This window comes from Amblyomma mixtum, chromosome 8 (assembly GCF_055824585.1).
Source record: "Amblyomma mixtum isolate Tamu chromosome 8, ASM5582458v1, whole genome shotgun sequence".
NCBI lineage: Eukaryota > Metazoa > Arthropoda > Arachnida > Ixodida > Ixodidae > Amblyomma > Amblyomma mixtum.
In genome coordinates, this window is record NC_143019.1 from 71,755,627 (window position 1) to 71,775,705 (window position 20,079).

Consider the following 20,079-nt stretch of genomic DNA (forward strand, 5'->3'; position numbering starts at 1 on the left):
TACTGGGGGGATGGGTGGTGCCGATGTATTTGGTTCTGAGGGCGGTGAGGAGGGCTGCGTTGTCTCCGGGGTATAGATGGGCGATCTTCTTGAGTGTACGGTTAGTGACAGACCGCGATGTTTGCTGATCGACGAGGCTGCGGAGGATCGCCCAGGTGCGGGTAGGTGCCCAGCGTGCCGCGTAGTGACTCGTAAAATTCCTGCCAATTATGTTGAGAGAGGAGTTGTGCATAGTTCTGTGCTTCTGCCGTGACCTGTGCTATGCGGAGTCTCAGGGGACGATTGAGACGTTGGCGTTTCAATCTTCGAACCAGAATCCGTCGGGTCTGCCACGTCTTGAGAAGGTGACGATTGACCGCCGGATTATCGGGTGTGCATTGTACTTTGGTGGTGGCCTCCTTGTGTGCTTTCCAAATCTATTCACTCCATTCGCTGATTGATTGAATGGGGTTTTCGGAGATCGGCTGTGCACGGTATTTAGTCTAGTCCATGATTCTGGCTGTTCCCAGAGTGCGGCGAACGTTTGCGGAGGCGATAGACGTGCTGACGATGTAGTGATCGCTTCCTCAGCTCTCTACGAAATTCGTCCACGTAGCGTTAGGAATGTTCTTCACGATTATAAGGTCAGGGCATGAATCGCGCGTGACGCTGTTTCCTTCGCGGGTTGGGTACAAAGATCAGTAAGTATTTCCAGGCCCAGGGCATCCCGGGCTCGTACCACACTCAGACCACGCGGCGAGTTGGTTTTGTAGCCCCATTCACTGTGGAGGGCATTAAAGTTCCCGAGTGCGATAAGCTGATGCGAAACAGCTAGCTGATTTGCCTCTGGAAGTATGTCAGAGAAATTGGCTGATGAATTTAGGGGAGGCCGTAGCCTCGGTCTGGGGGGAGGGCGGTGGGGGGTGTAGGCGTTACAGGTCAATAAGTACTTTCTTCTGGGCGAGTTGGTTCATAATTTCCAAAGGTAAAAACTTGCGCAAACAGTAGAAGAAGAAGGAGACGGTACAACAGGACAGAGCGCAAACTTCCAACTGGTTTATTTAGGAAACTGTACCTACATATATAGACAGGTGAAATCATATCAGAGTGATCAAGCGTAAACACGTGTGCACACAACCAGCGAAGATCCACTACCAAGCAGGGCAAAACTAATAAAATCTACCCTGCATACTGGTATTACCCTGCATACTTCATTCAGCCTTCTTACAGCTAGCTTCTTTTGGCCTCAGTGATAACATGATGAGATTTTATTAGTTTTGCCCTGCTTGGTAGTGGATCTTCGCTGGTTGTGTGCACACGTGTTTACGCTTGATCACTCTGATATGATTTCACCTGTCTATATATGTAGGTACAGTTTCCTAAATAAACCAGTTGGAAGTTTGCGCTCTGTCCTGTTGTACCGTCTCCTTCTTCTTCTACTGTTTGCGCAAGTTTTTACCTTTGGCGTTACAGGTGTTGGAGTGGGTTGGGAGGACGTCGGCGGTGGGGTTTCAGGTGGTGGTTTCGCCATGTTTCTTGGGGGTGGTATAGGAGGGGTGATTTTTCGAGTCAATTCTATCATTTGGCTCTGAAATTTGGCTACTGTGCGCGCCAGTGTGTCGCATTCAGCGCATTTTGATGGTGTGGGAGCATTCTGAGGAACAGAGGAGCCCTTGACAAGTTCTGCCCAGGTCACCTGTTTGTTGCTGGACTTGGTATGTCTCTGGCCTGGTTTCCCCTTGGACTGGGGATGCTGGGGAGCGTTGACGGTGGATCGGGTGGCGGAGGCCTACTTGGACCGGCTTCCGCTACGGCTGCTGCTACGGCTGGACGACTCGTCCTTTCTATTGAACCATCTCCGGGAGCGGGATTGTGGTGGGCTGTCCTTACGGGAGCGGCGTTGCTGTTCGGTAAAGGAGACCGAGGCAAGCGTAGGCTTGAGCGGTTTTAGCCGGTTTGGGCAGTCCAGCTGCCAGTCGTGTGCGCTCCATCGCACAAAGCGCTCTGTGGCTGGTATCGATGACCGTCGAGTTGGTTCTTTTCCCTGCACTGCCTGCAGGCTACGGTCTTTGGGTTTGGACAGACGTCGGAGCGGTGACCCGGCTGCATACACACGTAGCAGAACTGTCCCGCAGCGCGGTAGGGGAGGCACCGGATCTCTGCTCCTTCGTAGTAGACACATTTGGGGGTGATGGGCCTTCTAAGGTGAGCAGCATCGAAGATGTCTTGCCCATTCTTCTGGTGTTCAGTAACGTAACGCCGTGCGTGCGGATGCGAATGACGGCTTTGATTGCTTCGGGAGTGTGGCTGTCGGGGATGACGTGTATGACTCCCCTCCGTTCTTTTTCTCTGTACGGCACGTATGCGTTGACCGCGTAGATGCGGTCGCCTAGTGTGAGGCCGACAATTTGCCTAATCTCGTTCGCAACATCGGGATGCGGCGTGCTAGCGATCAGTATGTTAGAGCCAGGGCGAGGTCGCATGATGTACTTGCCGTTGACTTGCTGTGGGTGTTGGCAGGCGTTGCAGATGCCCTTGGAAATTTTGAGGTTGGTGAAATTGACGGCGAGGCCTCGATGAGGTCGGATGACGATTTTAAAACCGGTTTTGGGTAGAGGTGGGAGACTGGCACGGGAACCGCGGCTCTTGAGGCTGGTTGCGGGGACGTGGCCAGTCATCGGGATATGCGACTAGGCACTGCTTCCGTCCAAAGGGCTGTCAAAAATTTTGGCGGCTTTTCAGAGCTTGCTTGTCTTGTATTTTCTCAACGCTTTATTCCAGCCGTCCTGATGGGAGGTTTCAGGCGAAGAGCCGCGAGATGAGAGAGCCCCCAGGTCGCTATGGGCAGTATAGTGTTGAAGGTCCATATCCGAATCGGCATCTTCATATGGTGGAGGGGGGGGGGCTGCATGCCGCTGGGACCAGCGACAGGCGCGTCCGAAGTCATTCCCGGCAAAAACTTGGGCGTGGTTGCCGGACGGGTTATGCTGAGCGAAAGCACATTGCTCCAGGGGTGCTCCTACGGATAAGTTGTGCCTTGAACCAACGATTCCGGGATGTGCGGGGCGAGGCAAGCAGCCCACGGAAACCAGGCGGAGTAGGGCGGTCGGAGTAGGCCTAGGCAGGAGAAGGCCACGTCGACGGTGAAGACCCGCTCGCAACAGAAGCTGAGGAGTCCCGGGCGGCCGGACGCGGGACGTCCCACGACGCTCCGGGAGGCTCGTTCGAAGGTCTCATCGAAGGTCGTGGTGGTCGGGGGTGACCAGGAAGCGCGTCCTACACGCACCGCTGCTGAGAGGGGTCTCTCCCTACGTTGAGAAAAGCGTCCCAATGATGAGGGGAAGGGAGAAATTGTGCTTTCTGCCGGCCTGTCCGGATCGCAGGGAGCTGAGGACAGTCGGGAGGAGACAGGCAGCTAAAGAGGTTGGGTGGTGTGTCTGCGGGCATAGAGGGCCGAATTACTGCGCCGTGGTACGCGTTCCATCGCGCAAGGCCCGCCGCCTTCGAGCCATCGCCGCATCGACAGCCACCCGAACCGGGGACATCGCCTCGGCCCCCGTATGTGAATTGTCCGCCGGACTTCTTCCTTTTCCTACCTCTGTAACGTTTTGTATATTCTTACCTTTAATGCACTGTACGCCTTATTGTTGTTCGCTACAGTTGGATAAGTGTATTTTTGTATTGTCCGTCTCCTGCTTGTCGCGTATCGTGTTCTGTATAGTTTTTGCTACTCCTCTGTTCGTTTTTACCTTTTTTGTGTTTCCCTGCCTGTCAGTAAAGACTTGTTTTAAATCCTCAACCCTTTGAGTTCCTTCCCGACGACCGACGCATCGACACACGAGCACCTCGCACGAGCTGACCGACCTTAACAAATAAATGTTGTCCAACGCTCGCTTTTAGGCCACAGGGAAGCGTGAAGCGGCCCCTGTGCCTCAATGGCTTGCGCCAGGCAGCCGGCTGACGAGCGATACCTGTGACCGACTGCCATAGAAAACCAGTGAGGAACGTTTTTGACGACAGCGAAAACATTAATAGTAATAAAAAAATGCAAGCCTGTTCACTGGAGATTCGGATTAATGATGGTTATAATGAAGTATTACCGTATATAAAAAAAATGTGTTCATAAACTTTGCCGTTGAAAAATGCTCTCGTCCAGTATTGTTCGGCATAAAACGGTTAATAGTGCGAGCAATCATACAAACTGTGTTTTTTTTACCTCAGCATTAAGTCTTCCTTAAAGCGCAGCAACTAAGAAAATAAAACATGCAAGGGGCAAGTAAGCAAATTCTATTTTGCAGGTAGCACCGAAACATTACACTAAAGTAAATCTTGTTTTGGTAGAACATTATGCATGCAATTAATATGCTACAAAGTTTGAATGGCAGAAACTTTCCATGGTCGTTCCTAGAAACAACCGACGACTTTGCCAGAGCGTAAGATAAAGAATATTCATGACATCGCTGCTAATACTGATAAAAATTTTACTGTACAGAATTTCTTGGGCACCGGGTCATGCCGGGTTAGAGGGTAACGAGGCGACTCATAACCTAGGTGGAGCGCTAATTAACTGAGCGGGTCCTTCCCATCCTCCCTTCACACTCCTTCCGTCCACATACAGCGAACGACTAGAAACCCTGCTTCTTAACCGCAGCAGTTACTCTTCACCGCACAAAACGCTAAGCACAGAAGATGCTTGGCGCCAAATACAAATACAAACATGCACAAAGGCACTGCAAGTTTGCGTTCATGGCTCGCCCAAGTCCTACCGACAGTGACGCTCCTTGGAATGGGTTTCGAGCGCTGTAGTTATTGTCTAACCAACGTGTAAGATGCAAGGAATAGGCATCGACAAGGTTCGTAAGGATGACGCGACCCTCGCTGTCCGTGAACATGTTCCACCGGTCCATCCACATTCTACCTGTAGTTACGCTCTGACCGGCTTCGAGGATTGCAGTTGCGGTTCACCCAAATCGGACACAAAGGCACTGCAAGTTTGTGCTCATGGCTCACCCAAGTCCTACCGGCAGTGACGCTCCTTGGAATGGGTTTCGAGCGCTGTAGTTATTGTCTAACCAACGTGTAAGATGCAAGGAATAGGCATCGACAAGGTTTGTAAGGATGATGCGACCATCGCTGTCCGGGAGCATGTTCCACCGGTCCATCCACATTCTACCTGTAGTTACGCTCTAACCGGCTTCGAGGATTGCAGTTGCGGTTCACCCAAATCGGACACAAAGGCACTGTAAGTTTGCGTTCATGGCTCACCCAAGTCCTACCGGCAGTGACGCTCCTTGGAATGGGTTTCGAGCGCTGTAGTTATTGTCTAACAGACGCAAGGAATAGGCATCGACAATGTTCGTAAGGATGACGCGACCATCGCTGTCCGGGAGCATGCTCCACCGGTCCATCCAAATTCTACCTGTAGTTACGTTCTAACCGGCTTCGAGGATTATAGTTGCGGTTCACCCAACTCGGAAGAGGCACAGAGTTAGCCCAGACGAGGTTCTGGAGGATGGCGTTATGCTCGCTGGCCTTAAGTACGTCCCATGAACCGGGTCCCCTGACGTATTCATCCGGAGTAAGTGCCAGGAGACGCAGTTGGGGTAAGAACGGTCTTATGGCCGTCTCCAGCTGCATCGGGATTCCATCGAACAGAGCCCTTACGCGCCTCTCCTCCGCCCATCGTCGCAAAGAGTCGGCCACGAGCTTCTCGGACACGCTGGCCACCACGTCTAGGACGAAGTGCACGGTGGTGTCACTAGAGTCGAGGAACGTGGCCGACTGCAGCACTGAGGCGCCGTTGTTCTTGAGCATCGCGATGGCCGCCTTGTCGACGAGACCGACGTCCCTGGTGTTCAGGCAGTCCAGGAGCGGACAGACTCTGTCTGGGGTCAGGTGCGCCTCGATGTACTTGGAGCAGGCGTTCACAAGGTCCTGGGCCTCGAACCGCTTTGCCGCTTCGCGGGTGAGCATGACCTCCTCAAAGCTGTTGCTGTTTAACACGCCGGAGTAGAGGTACCTGCGCGGATTGGAGAGACGGCGCTTAAAACATGCACTTGATAATGAACAGAAAACAGTTAATAGGTTTGTGAATGTGTTTTCGCTTGACCCATGACGCAAGGCTATGCACCGTGTCTAATGTTTTAAAAACCTAAATGAGCCGAGACTGTATTTAGATTTTTATACTGCTGCGCAATACAAGAAGAAAAGTTTGACACATCGTTTCATAGGATTGACGGGAGCTTCACGTAATCGCCATTAAGTGTCCACGTATGCTGTGACTGTAATTTTCGCATGACAACTTCTTCCGCTGCATCAGCCTATCGACTTGCGTTTCCGGGAACCAGATTATCACGCAGATTTCAGTTAGAACGTGACCCTGCATCTAGGAAGCTGAAGGAATAGTCTAAAACTGGCCGTGAATACTCTACGAGCAAAATACCGCCTCGCACCAATGTCACGGCGTGGGAAAGGCCACTATGGCTGCCAGGAGACGGACGGAAGCGGGTCCTATGAAATCAAGGTCCCCTGCTTCCCTACCCCGCGCTGACCTTGCAGACATTCCTCAGGCGCCACCATGGGAGTCATTACACTCGACAGCTATTCGCTGCTGAAAAAAAGGCCGCCGTTACAGTATGACTAACCCAGCAAACCAATAACCTCGCAGAGACGTCTAGCTAGACGTCTCTGAGAGGTTTTTGGTTTGCTGGGAAGGTTTAGAAGTGATTGACAACCGTGTAAGTGTTGCGGCGCGCTCGTCTTTGGTACGGTGCCAGAAGTTTTCCGACAATGCTTACTTCTATGATTCCCACCTACCCCTTGCTGAAGGCCTGAGACGGCGATCACGTGTGCGAAGTTAATCCACGTCTGTGGTACTGCTGCCGCGAAACAATGAATTTCCTGGCAGTGGCGGCGTGGTTCCTTCCAAAGAGTGGTGGCCACTCCCTAGCGGCCCCACAGTCCGAGTTCACAGTGCGCTCCCCACTAGGTTTTCTTTAAAGACGTGCCGATCTCTTGGCTATCGGCTCCTCTTCTGTCGGTGCAGAGATTACCTGCCAATGGTAAATCATCCGCGCGCGAAAAAAACACATCACTCAAAGTTACCCGGCTGCTTTCAAAAATTGGTGCCACAAACAAAAATGAAAATCCACCAAGCAGCAAGTGGAAGTTGGATAATTTAAGACTACAGTCTCGCGTTCCTTCCGGGACCCAGCGCTGACGTAACACTTGCCACATCCCGCTGACCGTCTGCGCGGACATTCATCGTACAGTGCACTCATCAGCACCGGGAAAAGACGACGTAGAACAGCGTCAAACAAGAACTCTTCCTGATTGGATAAAACCGCGCGGAGATGCCAGTGGCGGGTATTTAACTCTGAGCGAGCATTTATTCCGCTCTTCCTCTTCGACCCATCAACTAATTCTTCTCATTCTTTCACTCTCAAAGTTAAATTGTACAAATTCGCTGCCTTCGGATCAACCGTCGTACAACTCCATCGTCTTCACTTCACACGGGAAACCCGCCTTGCACCTTAAGCCGCTACTACGGGCAAAGGCAGGACAAGTCACAGTAAAAGGGCCAGGAAGCGAAAAGAAACATATCTGGAAGTAAAAAGCTACTTCCCTAAAGTGTGAAAGGTGAGCGCTGTCATTTGAGTAGAACTGCTGCTGTCCTGGTGGCCAAGCTCTGCATCGGTGGTTAAACCCCCTCTCCCTTGGGCAAAAAATCCTTGCTGTGTGCCTGGTTGCACGAATCACCCCCAGGATACCAAAAAGGGCAGCGGATTGTTTCCATTCTCGTTATAAAATGTTTAGACTCGTACAGCTGCAGTGAAGCACAGTGATTGCAGCGTTGCAGGCGAGGTCTGTATGCCAATACATTTCTGTTCGGCCATAAATTTTTAGAGCCACGCACAAATACCAGCCTGTTTGTAAATTTGACACTGCTCTGCGCTTGTGGTGTTTGTCTAGCCCGAGGCAAACTATTCATGATCGGGTCGGCGGCTCACCTCAGCAGTCCGTAGAAACCGTCGGGGTGCAAGCCTTCCACGAGGACCTGCGTCTGCCCCGGATAGCGTAAGAACAGCAGTTCATAAAACTTCACATTCCTCATGGCTAGGATCTGCCTGTGAGCCCTGATGGTCCTCGGTGTCGAGTCGTGCTCGGTGCGCAGCTCAAACACCACGTCCGTCAACACGTCACGGCTCAGAAACCCCTCCATGTTGATCTGCAAGCATTGAAAGCACGGAGTAACAACATTAGGACAGACAAGGAGTAGTCTCCCGGGGAGATACGTGTGTGCTGCGTTCACCATGACAGCGCCTTCTCAGCACTCAATTGAGCAAACTGAACGATCCGACTCTGCCTACAATTACACCTGGCGGCAGTTCACTCTGAGCACAACAGGCGGTGCTACATGAACTGCCGCCATTTGAGGCCTTCTGAGCCGCCGACTGCTTCTCTCCAGCTTGTGTCGAATGTTAAGTGCGTTTTACATTGATAGCTCTAACTGCAACTTTTACACTCACGCGAATGTAACCTTGCCTTGTAGACCAGCAACAAGTTGAAGCGACTATTAACAGCGCCGTCGTGAACGAGACAGGAATCTTAAGCGCCGAATAGGCACAAGCGCTGGCATTGAATCCCCATGTTCGCGTTTTAGAGCGCAGCTCTTTGGCGTCCGTTCCTGGGTTTCGCGTCGTCGTCGGCGTTGTCGTCGGCGTTGTCGTCGGCCTCGTAACCAGCTCCGCCCCCCTTTCATCCCCCCAGCGCTAGCAGCGACCGACTGATACCGCTGGATGCCGCTGACGCCGCTAGAGAGTCAAGATAACGTGACTGCATAGAACACCGTCGCCGCCATGCAGAAAGAGGAGGAAAGGGTCCCCCCCCCCCCCCCCCTGTTCTTGTGTGGCGGATAGGGTGCTCTTCAGTAGCCGACGCGCCGGTTATTTCACGTAGGCCCCGGCACGTCGACGAATACGTGACCACCTTCCCACGGCTAGACCTGGTTCTTAGCGCTACGGAAGCGAGGGTATCATATTGTTTGTGTCGGCATCGGCGGCGTTGTCCCTGAAACCAACTCCGCAGCTGGGGTTGACTCACTATCGAAAAGGTGAAACAGCTTATTTGCTGCGCTCAAATTTCGCATTAGGAAGTAACGTAATCGTCGGTAATTTTTTCGCTGTCACTCGCACTGACCGCGGCGAAAACCGCGTTGTCCGTAAAGGTTTGATTCGTACTAGAAAGCGTCTGTCCTGTCAGTCATGCACACCTCACAAATGGTTGGCCGTGGTGAAGTGGAACGCTACAATTTGCTTCAGGTACTCGATATCCGAAAGATCCAACTTGTTCGTGCGTCATAGCGGCTGCCCAGCCGTTTCGCTGTCGTAGGCCGGGCTGTCGCCGTTGCCGAAGTGATATGCCGGATATTTCGATGCTCCTTTATTTGATTAGCATTAGCCAGTCAACGACCACCTCAAGTTGCGTCCTTACTTAAGGTTGTCGTTCCCGGTAAACAGTGACGTATGTCTTGAAGCGCTTTTTTCTAACATCAAGCTTGCAAGGAGCGTGCACACGACACGTGCTCCGCGGCTGGCGAAGCGCCCGCGCTCCAAGTTCCGTATGTACTATCGGGAACAAAAGTGGTATACTCCACGCGGCGGGAGCCGGAGCAATGGAAAACTGCGTTGCAACGCCATCTACAGGCGCCATCTCGGACCCAGATAGCCAATATGTGACCTTTATCATCAGCAGGCATGTCGCTTGGCTCGTTTCAATGATTCAAAAATGCACTGCTTCCACGACAAGTTAGCCACGCCCGCGCGGGAATTTGATCGCATCATGACGGTGCGCACGCCGGCTCTCAAGCCGTATCTCGAACGCGCGATGAAAAAAAGACACAAAATGAAAAGAGGGCCACCAGATTGCTACTGCTGCGGCGCCGCTCGGCATTTTGGCGAGCAAAAGTACGAAACATTGAAACGATTCAAGCGACATGCCTGCTGATATTAAAGGTCACAGATTGGCTGTCTGGATCCGAGATGCCGCCTTCAGATGGCGTTGAAACGCAGTTTTCCGTTACTCCGGCTCCGGTCGCGTGGAGTACACCACTTTTATCCCCGATAGTACATGACTATCGCCATTGGGCCTGAATACAGGGAGCCCGCCTACCGCCAGTACGCACGCGCTGATTGGTTCCGATGCCAGAGGCGCCATCTGGCGCCCTAAAGGTGATCTGCGCATGCGCATTAACGAAGCGTGGGCTCCCGGTACCCCGGTAAAGGTAACATGGCACACAATGCGCTAAAGTTGTCTATTGTGATCTGCGGCTTCTGGCGCTTCGCCTCCTCGCCGCACCTCCTGCGCTGCTGCCGTTAGCTGCTCCGCAAGACTGACTGACTGCTAAGCATTTATGAAAATAAAAAAGAACACTGTCGTGAAGCACAGGCTGCGAACCCAGGCTCCATTTAGTAACATGTTGAGTCTTCGGGCTGAGGAAAGACTTAAGCTTCGAAGTTTCGGAAAACGAAAACAAACGGGTTTAATGTTTCGAAACTTATTTACATAATGAAGACAGAAGAGCAAAGGAGTGAGAATTAAAAGTTCATAGCGTCGAGCGACTGGATGAGCCTTTTTGACAGGGCCCAGTGCTTCCTTTCTCCCTCAACACGCTCCTTAAATCACCTAAGGTTCCGCCCCTTCATCAGGCGGTGGCCATTCCAACAAGAGGCACATTTCCCCAAGATGGGCACGAATCAAAGTTGCACAGCATTGTAGCAAGCAGAGTCGCTCGTTGCAGAGTCAACCCGTGGGAACGGGAGAGGAAAAATTCCAAGCCCGCTCCTTATTCCTGTAGTGCAGCAAAAGTGGTGCAAGCGGCTCCAGGTCACTGAAAACACACATGTGGTCCTTGCGACGCCACGGGCCTCAATGGCGGCGAGGAGCTGTTTACGGTGGGGCCAGTTCCTGACGGAAACGGGTAATTGCTTGATGGCGCCGCCCCTTGATGGCGCGCTCTTGGTTCCGTCCGTCGTTGGTCGCTGTCCCCAGGCGTCCTTCGCCGGGAATGCTGATCCCCAACCAGCGAAGCGTGAGAAAATACCGCAGGCACTTTTTCAGTGCGACTTCCGGTCGTCGGCTGGTCAAACGGCGGGTCGCAAGCCAAGTCATAACAACATTAAAGGGCCCCTGCCCACCCCATCGTCCCAAACACTCTCTACCTCACTTTGCGCGAGCCTCCTCTCCTTCCATTCCCTCCTCGAAATTTTTCTCTCCCGCTCCTCGTCGAGTAGGCTCGGCAAGGCAAAATCACCCCTTCCTTCTCCGGTGTAAGCCGGAGGCGTGGTGTCAGTGGAGTGCGTCACAGGGCGACGTCATGCATGGCCCCGCCTTCAATAGAATTCTTTTCTTGGTTTTTGCACTTTCGCCGCACACTGAACGATCGAGAGGCGCGATCGGCTCGACCACCTAGACTTGTTAGCGAGCGCATCCTTTCATACATCTGTTTGTCATTCCCAGTTAACGAGCCACCTTTTCATTTTCTTTTAGGCCTCCCCACCGTTTCACGATTTCACGAGCGGAGGGGCGGAAGTCGGTTGTGTTCGAAACACACGGCGAAGCGCGGACCCGGCAACCGCCCGTTTGCTTTTCTCCATGCGTGTTTGTGTTCTGTGTGTTTGTTATAGTGCCTAGAAGTATTCTAGGCACTATAGTGTTTGTGTCTTTTCTCCGCTCCAAAGCATATGTCATTCATTGGAGTCAAGGCGTACGCAAGATGCACGAAAGATAAGCGGTGTGAGTGCGGAGCGGTCAAGTGGGCGAGCGAGGGAAAGGCTCTGCTGCACTAGTAATTAAAACCTTGTTTTGGGGGGCTTGCATAGAAGAAAAAAATCTGAGAAGGGAGCGCGTACGCAGAGCGTCTCGTGAGGTGATCACGGCGGGGGGAGGGGGGGGGGGAGGGGGGGGGGGGGGCGAACCAACTCCCTCAGTTTTACTATTTTTTTACTTTTTATGGCTAGGGTTCAAGGCTGTCGCCGCACGCTCCCTCCGCAGTTTTTTTTTTTTTTGTTCCTTCATGCGGGTTTGTAGGCATGAGCCAGAACAGAAGGCGCTGCGGAAAGCGTTGTGCAGACGACGCGACGCCAAGGCTACGCCCAACCTTCTCCCGTCAGTCAGAACGATGCACCAATGGAGTGCCTTTAGCGAAAGTAGTCCCCCATGACGTCAGCGGGGTTCAGAGTAGTGGGCCGGGCCCGTTTTTGTTGAAGGAAAGAACGAGCGGGCTTTGATTTGAATTTTCGCAGCTTTTCGGGGCGCGCATGGCTCTAGTATTTTGCAGAGGTTATCTTCGATGCCTCATCTATGCAGTGGGCTTGTTTTTCAAAAATGTCCGGACCCTGGGCAGTGGCCCTTTAAGGCAAGCGCCAGAGTTGTTTCGCCGGCCTTTGCAAGACAAATAAGAGTAAGTTGCGAGCTGACAATGTGCCACTAACTTTACGTAACCGACCTCGGCCGCCACGCTCCCACGCTCCCAAAGCGTTGAGCTAAACATGCTCTCATTCTTCATAACCTTTCTTTCACGGCACGCTTGAGCGACAAGGAAGACACTACGGGCTGCCTTAGAATTTCTCGCAGACGTTCTGCATTTCGTAAGAGCGCTCTGTACGCCTAATTGGAAATCGGTGGAAACTGCGCGGAAACGCAGAATGGCAACGAACACGTACACACACGTAGCGCTCCGTGTGACTTACACTCGCGGTAGAAAGTTTAGGAAACTCGGTATTGCTGAAAGAACTTAGTTTATCATTGCCGTCTTTGGTCGCTTGCTGCAAAGTCACGTACGTGGCCAAATCGTGCCGTTCTGAGGTAGCAAACTGCGTCATTTGCTTTCAGTGTGCCCACATTTTTGTCATACACTCCAGCACAACCTGAGGGGAGATGGGGCTGTGTGATTGGACAACGTCTTCCGCATTGTCTAGCTTTACGAACTGAGCGGCACACATTGCCAAAAATAGTTTTGAAGTTTTTGAAGGACACTGGCCTCGCAACTCTACCGCAGCAGTGGGGGAATCTGACTACTTATTAAACGCCACAGGCGGGGCAACTGCCTTCAGACCTACTATACGGTTAATCGTTTCTGCACATAACCACCACCATTCCCCGCAGCTGAATTTCGATGGAGGCGAAATTTTAGAGGCCCGTGTACTGTGCGGTGTCAGTGCACGTTAAGGAACCCCAGGTGGTCGAAATTTGCGGAGCCCTCCACTACGGTGACCCTCATTGCCTGAGGCTCTTTGGGATGTTAAACCCCCATAAACCATAACCACCACCATTACTTAGCATCGCCCCTCATTGTGCATTGCGGAAGAGAACGTGACTGACCTTATCGAGCAACATCGCGAGCGGGCAGCAACAGCGTACCCCCATTCTTCACCCTCTCTTACAGTTGTATTGGAAAGATTTCGACTCCTTAACAAATGGTCGCAGGTTCGACCCCCAGATTCGATTCAGTGCTCTGTCCAATCTCCATCGAGACTGCACCGGAGCTGCATGCTGGAAGTCGTACTTCCGTGAGTGAGCCGCCACGGTGGCTCAGTGGTTATGCTCGGCTGCTGACCCGAAAGACGCGTGTTCGATGCCGGCCGCGGCGGTCGAATTTCGATGGAGGCAAAATGGTACAGGCCCGTGCACTGTGCGATGAATGTGAATGCGCGTTAAATAACCCCAGGTTGTCGAAATTTCCGGAGCCCTTCACTACGGCGTCCCTCGTAGCCTGAGCCGCTTTGGGACGTTAAACTCCGAATGAACCTAAACCTAAAAAAACTTCCGTGAGTTTTCCAACATCAAAAACAACTGTCCTACTGAAAAAAATTGTGTCGCGCGCACCTGTGCCGAACTGTAATGAGCCTGAGATGCAATGTATGTGAGTCGTGACTACCTCGGCTTCGACCAGGGGTTGCCGCCATGATCGGGTGCGCTGTGCAACATTTGAAGCACTATCGTGGTACTCCAACGTAGATCCGTATCGCGCAGCTGCGATTCCGATGCGCTGTGTATCGAGCATTGAAACGGCCGCTATCGCCCGCTCTGCAAACATCCCGCGCATACAGACGCTCCTGTTTACGTAAATAACCTTTGACACTTTGTATCAAACGCCATGAATCGAGAACGTGCTCCGTTGCTAGGAATGCCACTCGCTTTCAGACGCGTAGTAATGTGTTTCGAACACTAATATTTTATTCCGTGTTCGATTGTATACATTTTTCTAAATAGGAAGACGATAGATTGTCTTTCATAACGCGCCACATCTATGCACTGTGGTACTGCTAAAAGTCGCGTAATTTTGAATGAACGTTTTGTTCGATTTATTTTGAGACTTTGGTGTAAACAGAGACGCTACTTGAGATAGTTTATGAGAACAAAATTGGCTCTAATTAAACATGGAGTGACGCGAGAGCTGGAGTGGTTTCACTATCGGCGGCTAGGCGCGCCTTCCGAACCGCGTCGCAGATTGTGCAACCGCTTCTGCGGTACAGAGAAATTCTGGACGACTATTGCGAACGCCATCGGCTTTTCCCGGTCCCGGCTATGGGCCTAAGTAAAGCTGATGAGCGAACTCTGAGGCGCTTGCAGATCAACACTCTGTTGTGTCCTGCAATAGTGAAAAATTTCGACCCCAAAATTGATGGGCGCTGCCCTCACTGTGGGGAAGTATCCGATACCTTCCACATGGTTTGGGCCTGTCAAAAGAATCCTTCCCTTCCCCCCAATCCTTCCCCTTCCCGAGAGGCATGGGAGGCAGTCCTGCTCAACTGCTCGGGGCTGGAGTCTCAAGGGGCTCTAGTCCAACGGGCGCGAGTAGCGGCCTTGACCAGCGGGGTCCCGGACTAAGGACTCCACCTATGTAAAGGGCCATTTTTGGTCTGCAAACTCTCCTTTTGTTTATTAAAAAGTTTTCACCACCACCACCTACACCGCTTATCAAGGCATATCGCACGCTCTTCCTCCGTCTCCTCGGCTCGCCGCCTCCTCTTGGTTTCGTTCCAACGCCGAGCCCTGACTTCTTTCAGAGCCGCCGAGCTCAGCGGCTCAGCTCGTCCTCTCCTCCGCTCTCTTCCCACCTCTCCCCCCCCCCCCCCCGCTATTCAACACACACACACACACACTCGACACCGCGCATGCGCACAGCTATTGCAGCTCGGTTTCACCGGCGCACCGTGCCGCCGGCAGCAGCAGCAGCTGCTCCGCACCACGTGACCAACCAAGTGACCAACGGCGCAGCCTGGAGCTCACGGGGTGCCATACTGAAGGCCCGAAGAGCTGGCGTAGTGTAGCTCTCGCTACAAAAGAAATTTGAATGCGGCTTAGGAACGATATTTAAGGCAGAAGGAGAGCATTCTGAAATCTTGGCGCTTACACTGATGCCCGCGGCGCAGGAGGCATCGCCTTCGCGAAGCTTTTCTACGGGCGGTGCAGTAAGCGCACAACTTCCCTGTAACAGCAGACGCTGTGAAGCACAAGTGACTACAGCGGCTCTGGACAGAAAAAAATTATGAGGCAACGTGACAAGAAAACGCGAAAAGTAAGAACAGCAAAACACTTGCCACAGAATGAATAAATATGTATTACTGACTAAATTGATTTCTGCACAGGCCCAGTATACAAAAAAAAAGCCGGCGCTCTGGCATTGCTAAGCGCGAATTGTGCGAAAGTACGGTGGGCCACCCATACGTTGGGGGTGGGACAAACTCATTCTGGGGGTGTCCCAGGTCGGTTCTGGAAGTTGGTCAACTCAGTTTTCAAGCTTGCACGGGTTGGCCATCCGAATTTCGGGGTAGGCCAAGACCATTTGGGGGTGTCCCAGGTGGGTTCCGAACATGGCTCAACTGAATTTTCAAACCTTTTGGGACAGACCAACTCCATTTTTCGAGGTGTGCAAATTCCATTTTGAGACCAGATCAATCCTGTCTTCTACCCGAGCACACCCAGATTCACTGGCAGTCAAACTCGGCCAAGGCCATTCCAAGGGCAAATTTCGGGTATCCTAACCATATTTGGGACATGACTCATGTGCCATACCATGTGTTGTCATCCTTACCCTGCAGGGCCATCCCAAAAATTGAGCTTTGCTTGGTGCATTGCCTTTACCTTACTGAGTCTCGGCTGAGGCTTAGTGAGACATCGTCGAAACCGCTGGTTGTAAGCTAGAAGTGCTTTGGAATTAAAATACAATAATTACAATTTTTAAAGCAGCTAGCGTGGCAATTTTTGTCGGCCCTGCACAGCACCAGTAAATAAAAAATGCAGCGCACCAGTAGAAATCTTGAATGAAGCGGCTATTTATACAATAGCCCATTAATCGGAGAGGGGGTGATTTGTCTGTGGTCCAGCGCTGTTAACGATACTGAATTGCCCGCACGCTTAAAATAACCGTCGTTCGCGCTACGTTCCGCTAGAATGCCGAGACACGCACACGTCTCGAAACACGGCTATAGTTTTGGATTCGCCGCCGAGTGATAAAGACTCCTCTATGCCCGAAAGAACCTTGAAAAATGGAAGAAAATTTTTCGTTTTTTTTTTTTCATGGCCAAGAAGAAGGAAAGTAAAACCGGCAAAATTTCCACCGGAGTTATCTGCACAGTCTCACTTTTTTCTACGCACTGTAAAAGTTACTCTAAATGAGCTGTTCGGGACTGTGTCGAGCACCTGCAGTTGTCCTCACGTTGGCAAGGTCTTAGTAAGAACCAACCGCTGACGTCCGTCGCATGTCGGCAACTTCGGATTCCCCTTTCGTCTGTGTTTTCGAGAATAAACTGGTCCCGGCATGGTAATATGCGTACGAAGCTGCGAAACAGGTTTGAGCTCCCGTGCAAAATCCTGAGTTACGTGCACAGGAATGTCAACTTTGGAAAAACGCGAGCAAACTTTCCCTACCTAGCAGTGACATGCCCCAGTGATGCAGTGCTTTGCGTCGATTGCAGTATAAATGCAATATGTCGCCATCTTTTCCTGAGAAGCGCTTTGCAGCATCTTTGTTGTGGTTCAGAGATATAGATCTTTACTTATTTCTGAGTTACAAACTAAACGCGAGCTGCATTGTCGTGTTCTTCAGAAAAAAAAAGCCTATAAAAAACTTTGTTTCCGAGCAATCAAACCTTCTCGAAATTTTACATCAGTCTCCGCCAAGTGAAAATGCGCCTCTAGAGGTACTCCACAGTTTGCGCTTACATGAGTGAAAAGAGACCTCTCAAGGTGTGCGTTTCCAAACTTCAGACTCAGAAACGGCCCAAGTTCCGACAAAGGACGATTTTAATCAGAATCTAGTTGTATTCCCCTTCTCTTAATAGCTCAATGTGGGTATAATGAAACCTTCTCGTAGGCTGATGGTTCCACATAACCGACGGTTAGTGCTGCAGTAGCGCTGTACGATACGCTCCTCACTAGGACTGTCCTTGAGGATGGAGTCCAGTATACAGGGTGTTTCACCTAACACATCACGCAATTTTTTTTAAATGTGCTTTTTGAGTTATAGAGGAGCGATTTATTGCGAAAGCAATACTACTCCCAATGTTGAAGAAGGACGTCGGGGACGGCGTCGAGGTCGGCGATGGAGCGGGGCGACCAAGACCAACACGATCTGCGCGATGGCAATCCCACAACTGCTTCTTCTTCATCGGCGCCCAGCGAAGGGGCCCAGCTTCTTCTTCACACCAAGAACGGCCTTTCGCTTAGCTGCCGCCACTTGGCACGTTTGACCTTTAGAATGACCCCTGACGTCATACCATGCCTAGTGACGTCACAGCGGGACGTCATACCAGGAGCGAGAGACGGGTTACCAACTCGGTCAAAATTTTTGTATGGGCTGGTCGGTGGTTCATCTTAAGGAAGGTAACAGCAGCGCAAAAAGACGGGGACACAAGAGACACACAACCAACAGGACTGGCGCTGAACTAATGACTGAAATTTTATTGAAAACGGCAGAGCTTTAAATACCAACAGGCCATCACATGTGAAACAAGAGACACACAACCAACAGGACTGGCGCTGAACTAACGACTGAAATTTTATTGAAAACGGCAGAGCTTTAAATACCATCACATGTGATGGCCTGTTGGTATTTAAAGCTCTGCCGTTTACAATAAAATTTCAGTCGTTAGTTCAGCTCCAGTCCTGTTGGTTGTGTGTCTCTTGTGTCCCCGTCTTTTTGCGCTGCTGTTACCTTCCTTAAGAATACTAACTCGGCTGTTGGGTAACGGCGGCCGCTTGGCACGGCGCGCCGCGCTCTTCCCACTGCTTTCGCAACCTACCAGGCTTAACCAAAGCTAAGCCCCCGCCAATTTTTTTCCGCATAGCATTGTCAGCGGTGTAGTACATCAGAATACAGCAGACGTGCTAACTAGCAGGCTGGTTAACTAATATTGAACGGTTAACTTTTTAACTATTCTCGTTAAAAGCGCGTAGCTCACCTCATAGAATATCATCGTAATAACCATATCAGTTTTTGGAATTTCCGAACGCGGTTAACTTCGGCGCTTTGGCCCAACAAATTTTGGCTACATCGTGCCAAAATACGTGCGCTTTCGGAAGATTGCAGGCAAAGCAACCTCTCCAGTGCACGTAACTCGTCAAAGCAGTGCCGCGAATCTTTATAGTGTTTGTTCGTTCTCCAAAGCTGCCGGCACGCCGCTTTATCGGTTTGTTTGTGATGCAAGACGCGCCCAGATTCATCCCTACTGATCGCATCCAGGCGGAGTCGATTCTGCGTTGTTCCAGAATGTTCTAGAAACTTTCCAAACTTTATCTCGAAATTCTTACCAAAAACGTAGCGTAAAGACGGGACGAAGAAAGACGACGACAGGACGGTGGTACATCCCGTCTGCGCGCTAGGTTTTTGTTAAGAATGTCTGGCCAAATGACCCTGCGGCATACTTTTGTTTATCTTGAAAGTTCCCTATCAGCTTTAAAAACAGTACGGCCGAGCGCGGCGAACATTCAGTTCGACGACCGCCGAGGGCGTTTGTTGCTACTCCGCCGCCGACTCATTCAGTTCATTGTAGTCAGCCCAAATAAATAGTTTTGTTTAGAAGCCATTTTCGCTGTCTTCCTACTCTCCGGGCTGCATTCACCACTACGTGACAATGGCCAAGATGTTCGTCGCATAGGCATCGTTGATATGAAATCGCGGCTGCGCCCCGCGCTGAATTTCTCGCTGCACTAGAAGCTCCGTAAAAGTTACGCCTCAACGAGGATCGGTCTCAAGCTGCCACGAAATGCGCACTCTAGCTATGCACGCAAAAACGATAGACGCGAAAAGCCATCGCCACTTACCACACCAAGTCGCGGCCTGCCTCTCCCAGCTGAGGGCCTCGTTACCACGGCGCGTCTGCTTGCAGACGTCACGTAGAACGCCGATCACTACCGCGGCCTCGGCGTAGTAGCACGCCGTTCGCCTGCCGGATCTGATCTCGGAGGCCACGTTTTGACTCGTTCGACTGCGCCCAGCGGACGCTAGGTGGCCGCTCTGAGCCATGCGGAAAAGCGAGAGATAGCTACACGGCGCTTGCATAGTTTTGCTGGTTTTACGATGTTGTTGGCGGAGCAGGCAGGGACGCTCGGAAGGAGGCGACTTTTGCGCAATGATGTCTGAACGTAACAGCAGCGAGTGACGTCTAACAGTGACGTGTTGGTGATATCACGAAATCGATGCCTCGCCTTACGGCGGCGCCGTGATAAGACACTGTTCAGACAAGAAGGATGGGCGCGTGCTCCGTTGCCCGAGTGCTTCGCTGGAATATTCTTAATTAGTGAGAGTTGAGCTGTAGAAATAGATCTTGGGAGAGCTGTTAGGTAGGCGTCTGCAAGCCAACGACATAGAAGAGCAACTAGGTGTCACTGGGTGATTAGTCTGGTGCGAGCTCTACATCGGAACTCTCGCAGGACCATGAGTCATGCCAACACAGTTCTTAACAGGCACCCCGCCTAATATTTCTGTAAACATGATTGGTGTGGACCAGAAGTGCCTGCCTAAATACGAGGAGCTATATGCTAGAAAAAAAAACTTCGCCGACCACTTATGACTAACGGGCACACTTCGAGCGCGAA

The 20,079-nt window shown here is 51.6% G+C and overlaps 1 protein-coding gene across 1 annotated transcript; it reads right to left on the reverse strand.

The window, feature by feature from the left end:
• Positions 1–4,252: 4,252 nt before the first annotated feature.
• LOC149332936 (kelch-like protein 6) lies at positions 4,253–19,382 on the reverse strand. Its single transcript, XM_089558483.1, has 3 exons — positions 19,305–19,382; positions 7,989–8,206; positions 4,253–5,998 (listed from the first exon to the last, which is right to left on the reverse strand). The coding sequence occupies exons 2-3, from the start codon at positions 8,198–8,200 to the stop codon at positions 5,395–5,397; spliced, it is 816 nt and encodes a 271-aa protein (XP_089414609.1). The 5' UTR covers positions 8,201–8,206; positions 19,305–19,382; the 3' UTR covers positions 4,253–5,394.
• Positions 19,383–20,079: the final 697 nt, after the last annotated feature.

Bases quoted from the DNA above. Each gene is read 5' to 3' on its own strand.
- LOC149332936 (XM_089558483.1), bottom strand. From the start codon at position 8,200: ATGGAGGGGTTTCTGAGCCGTGACGTGTTGACGGACGTGGTGTTTGAG. The intron at 5,999-7,988 runs GTGAGCCGCCGA...CAATCCGCGCAG, and splicing joins GGTTTCTACGGACTGCTGAG to GTACCTCTACTCCGGCGTGT.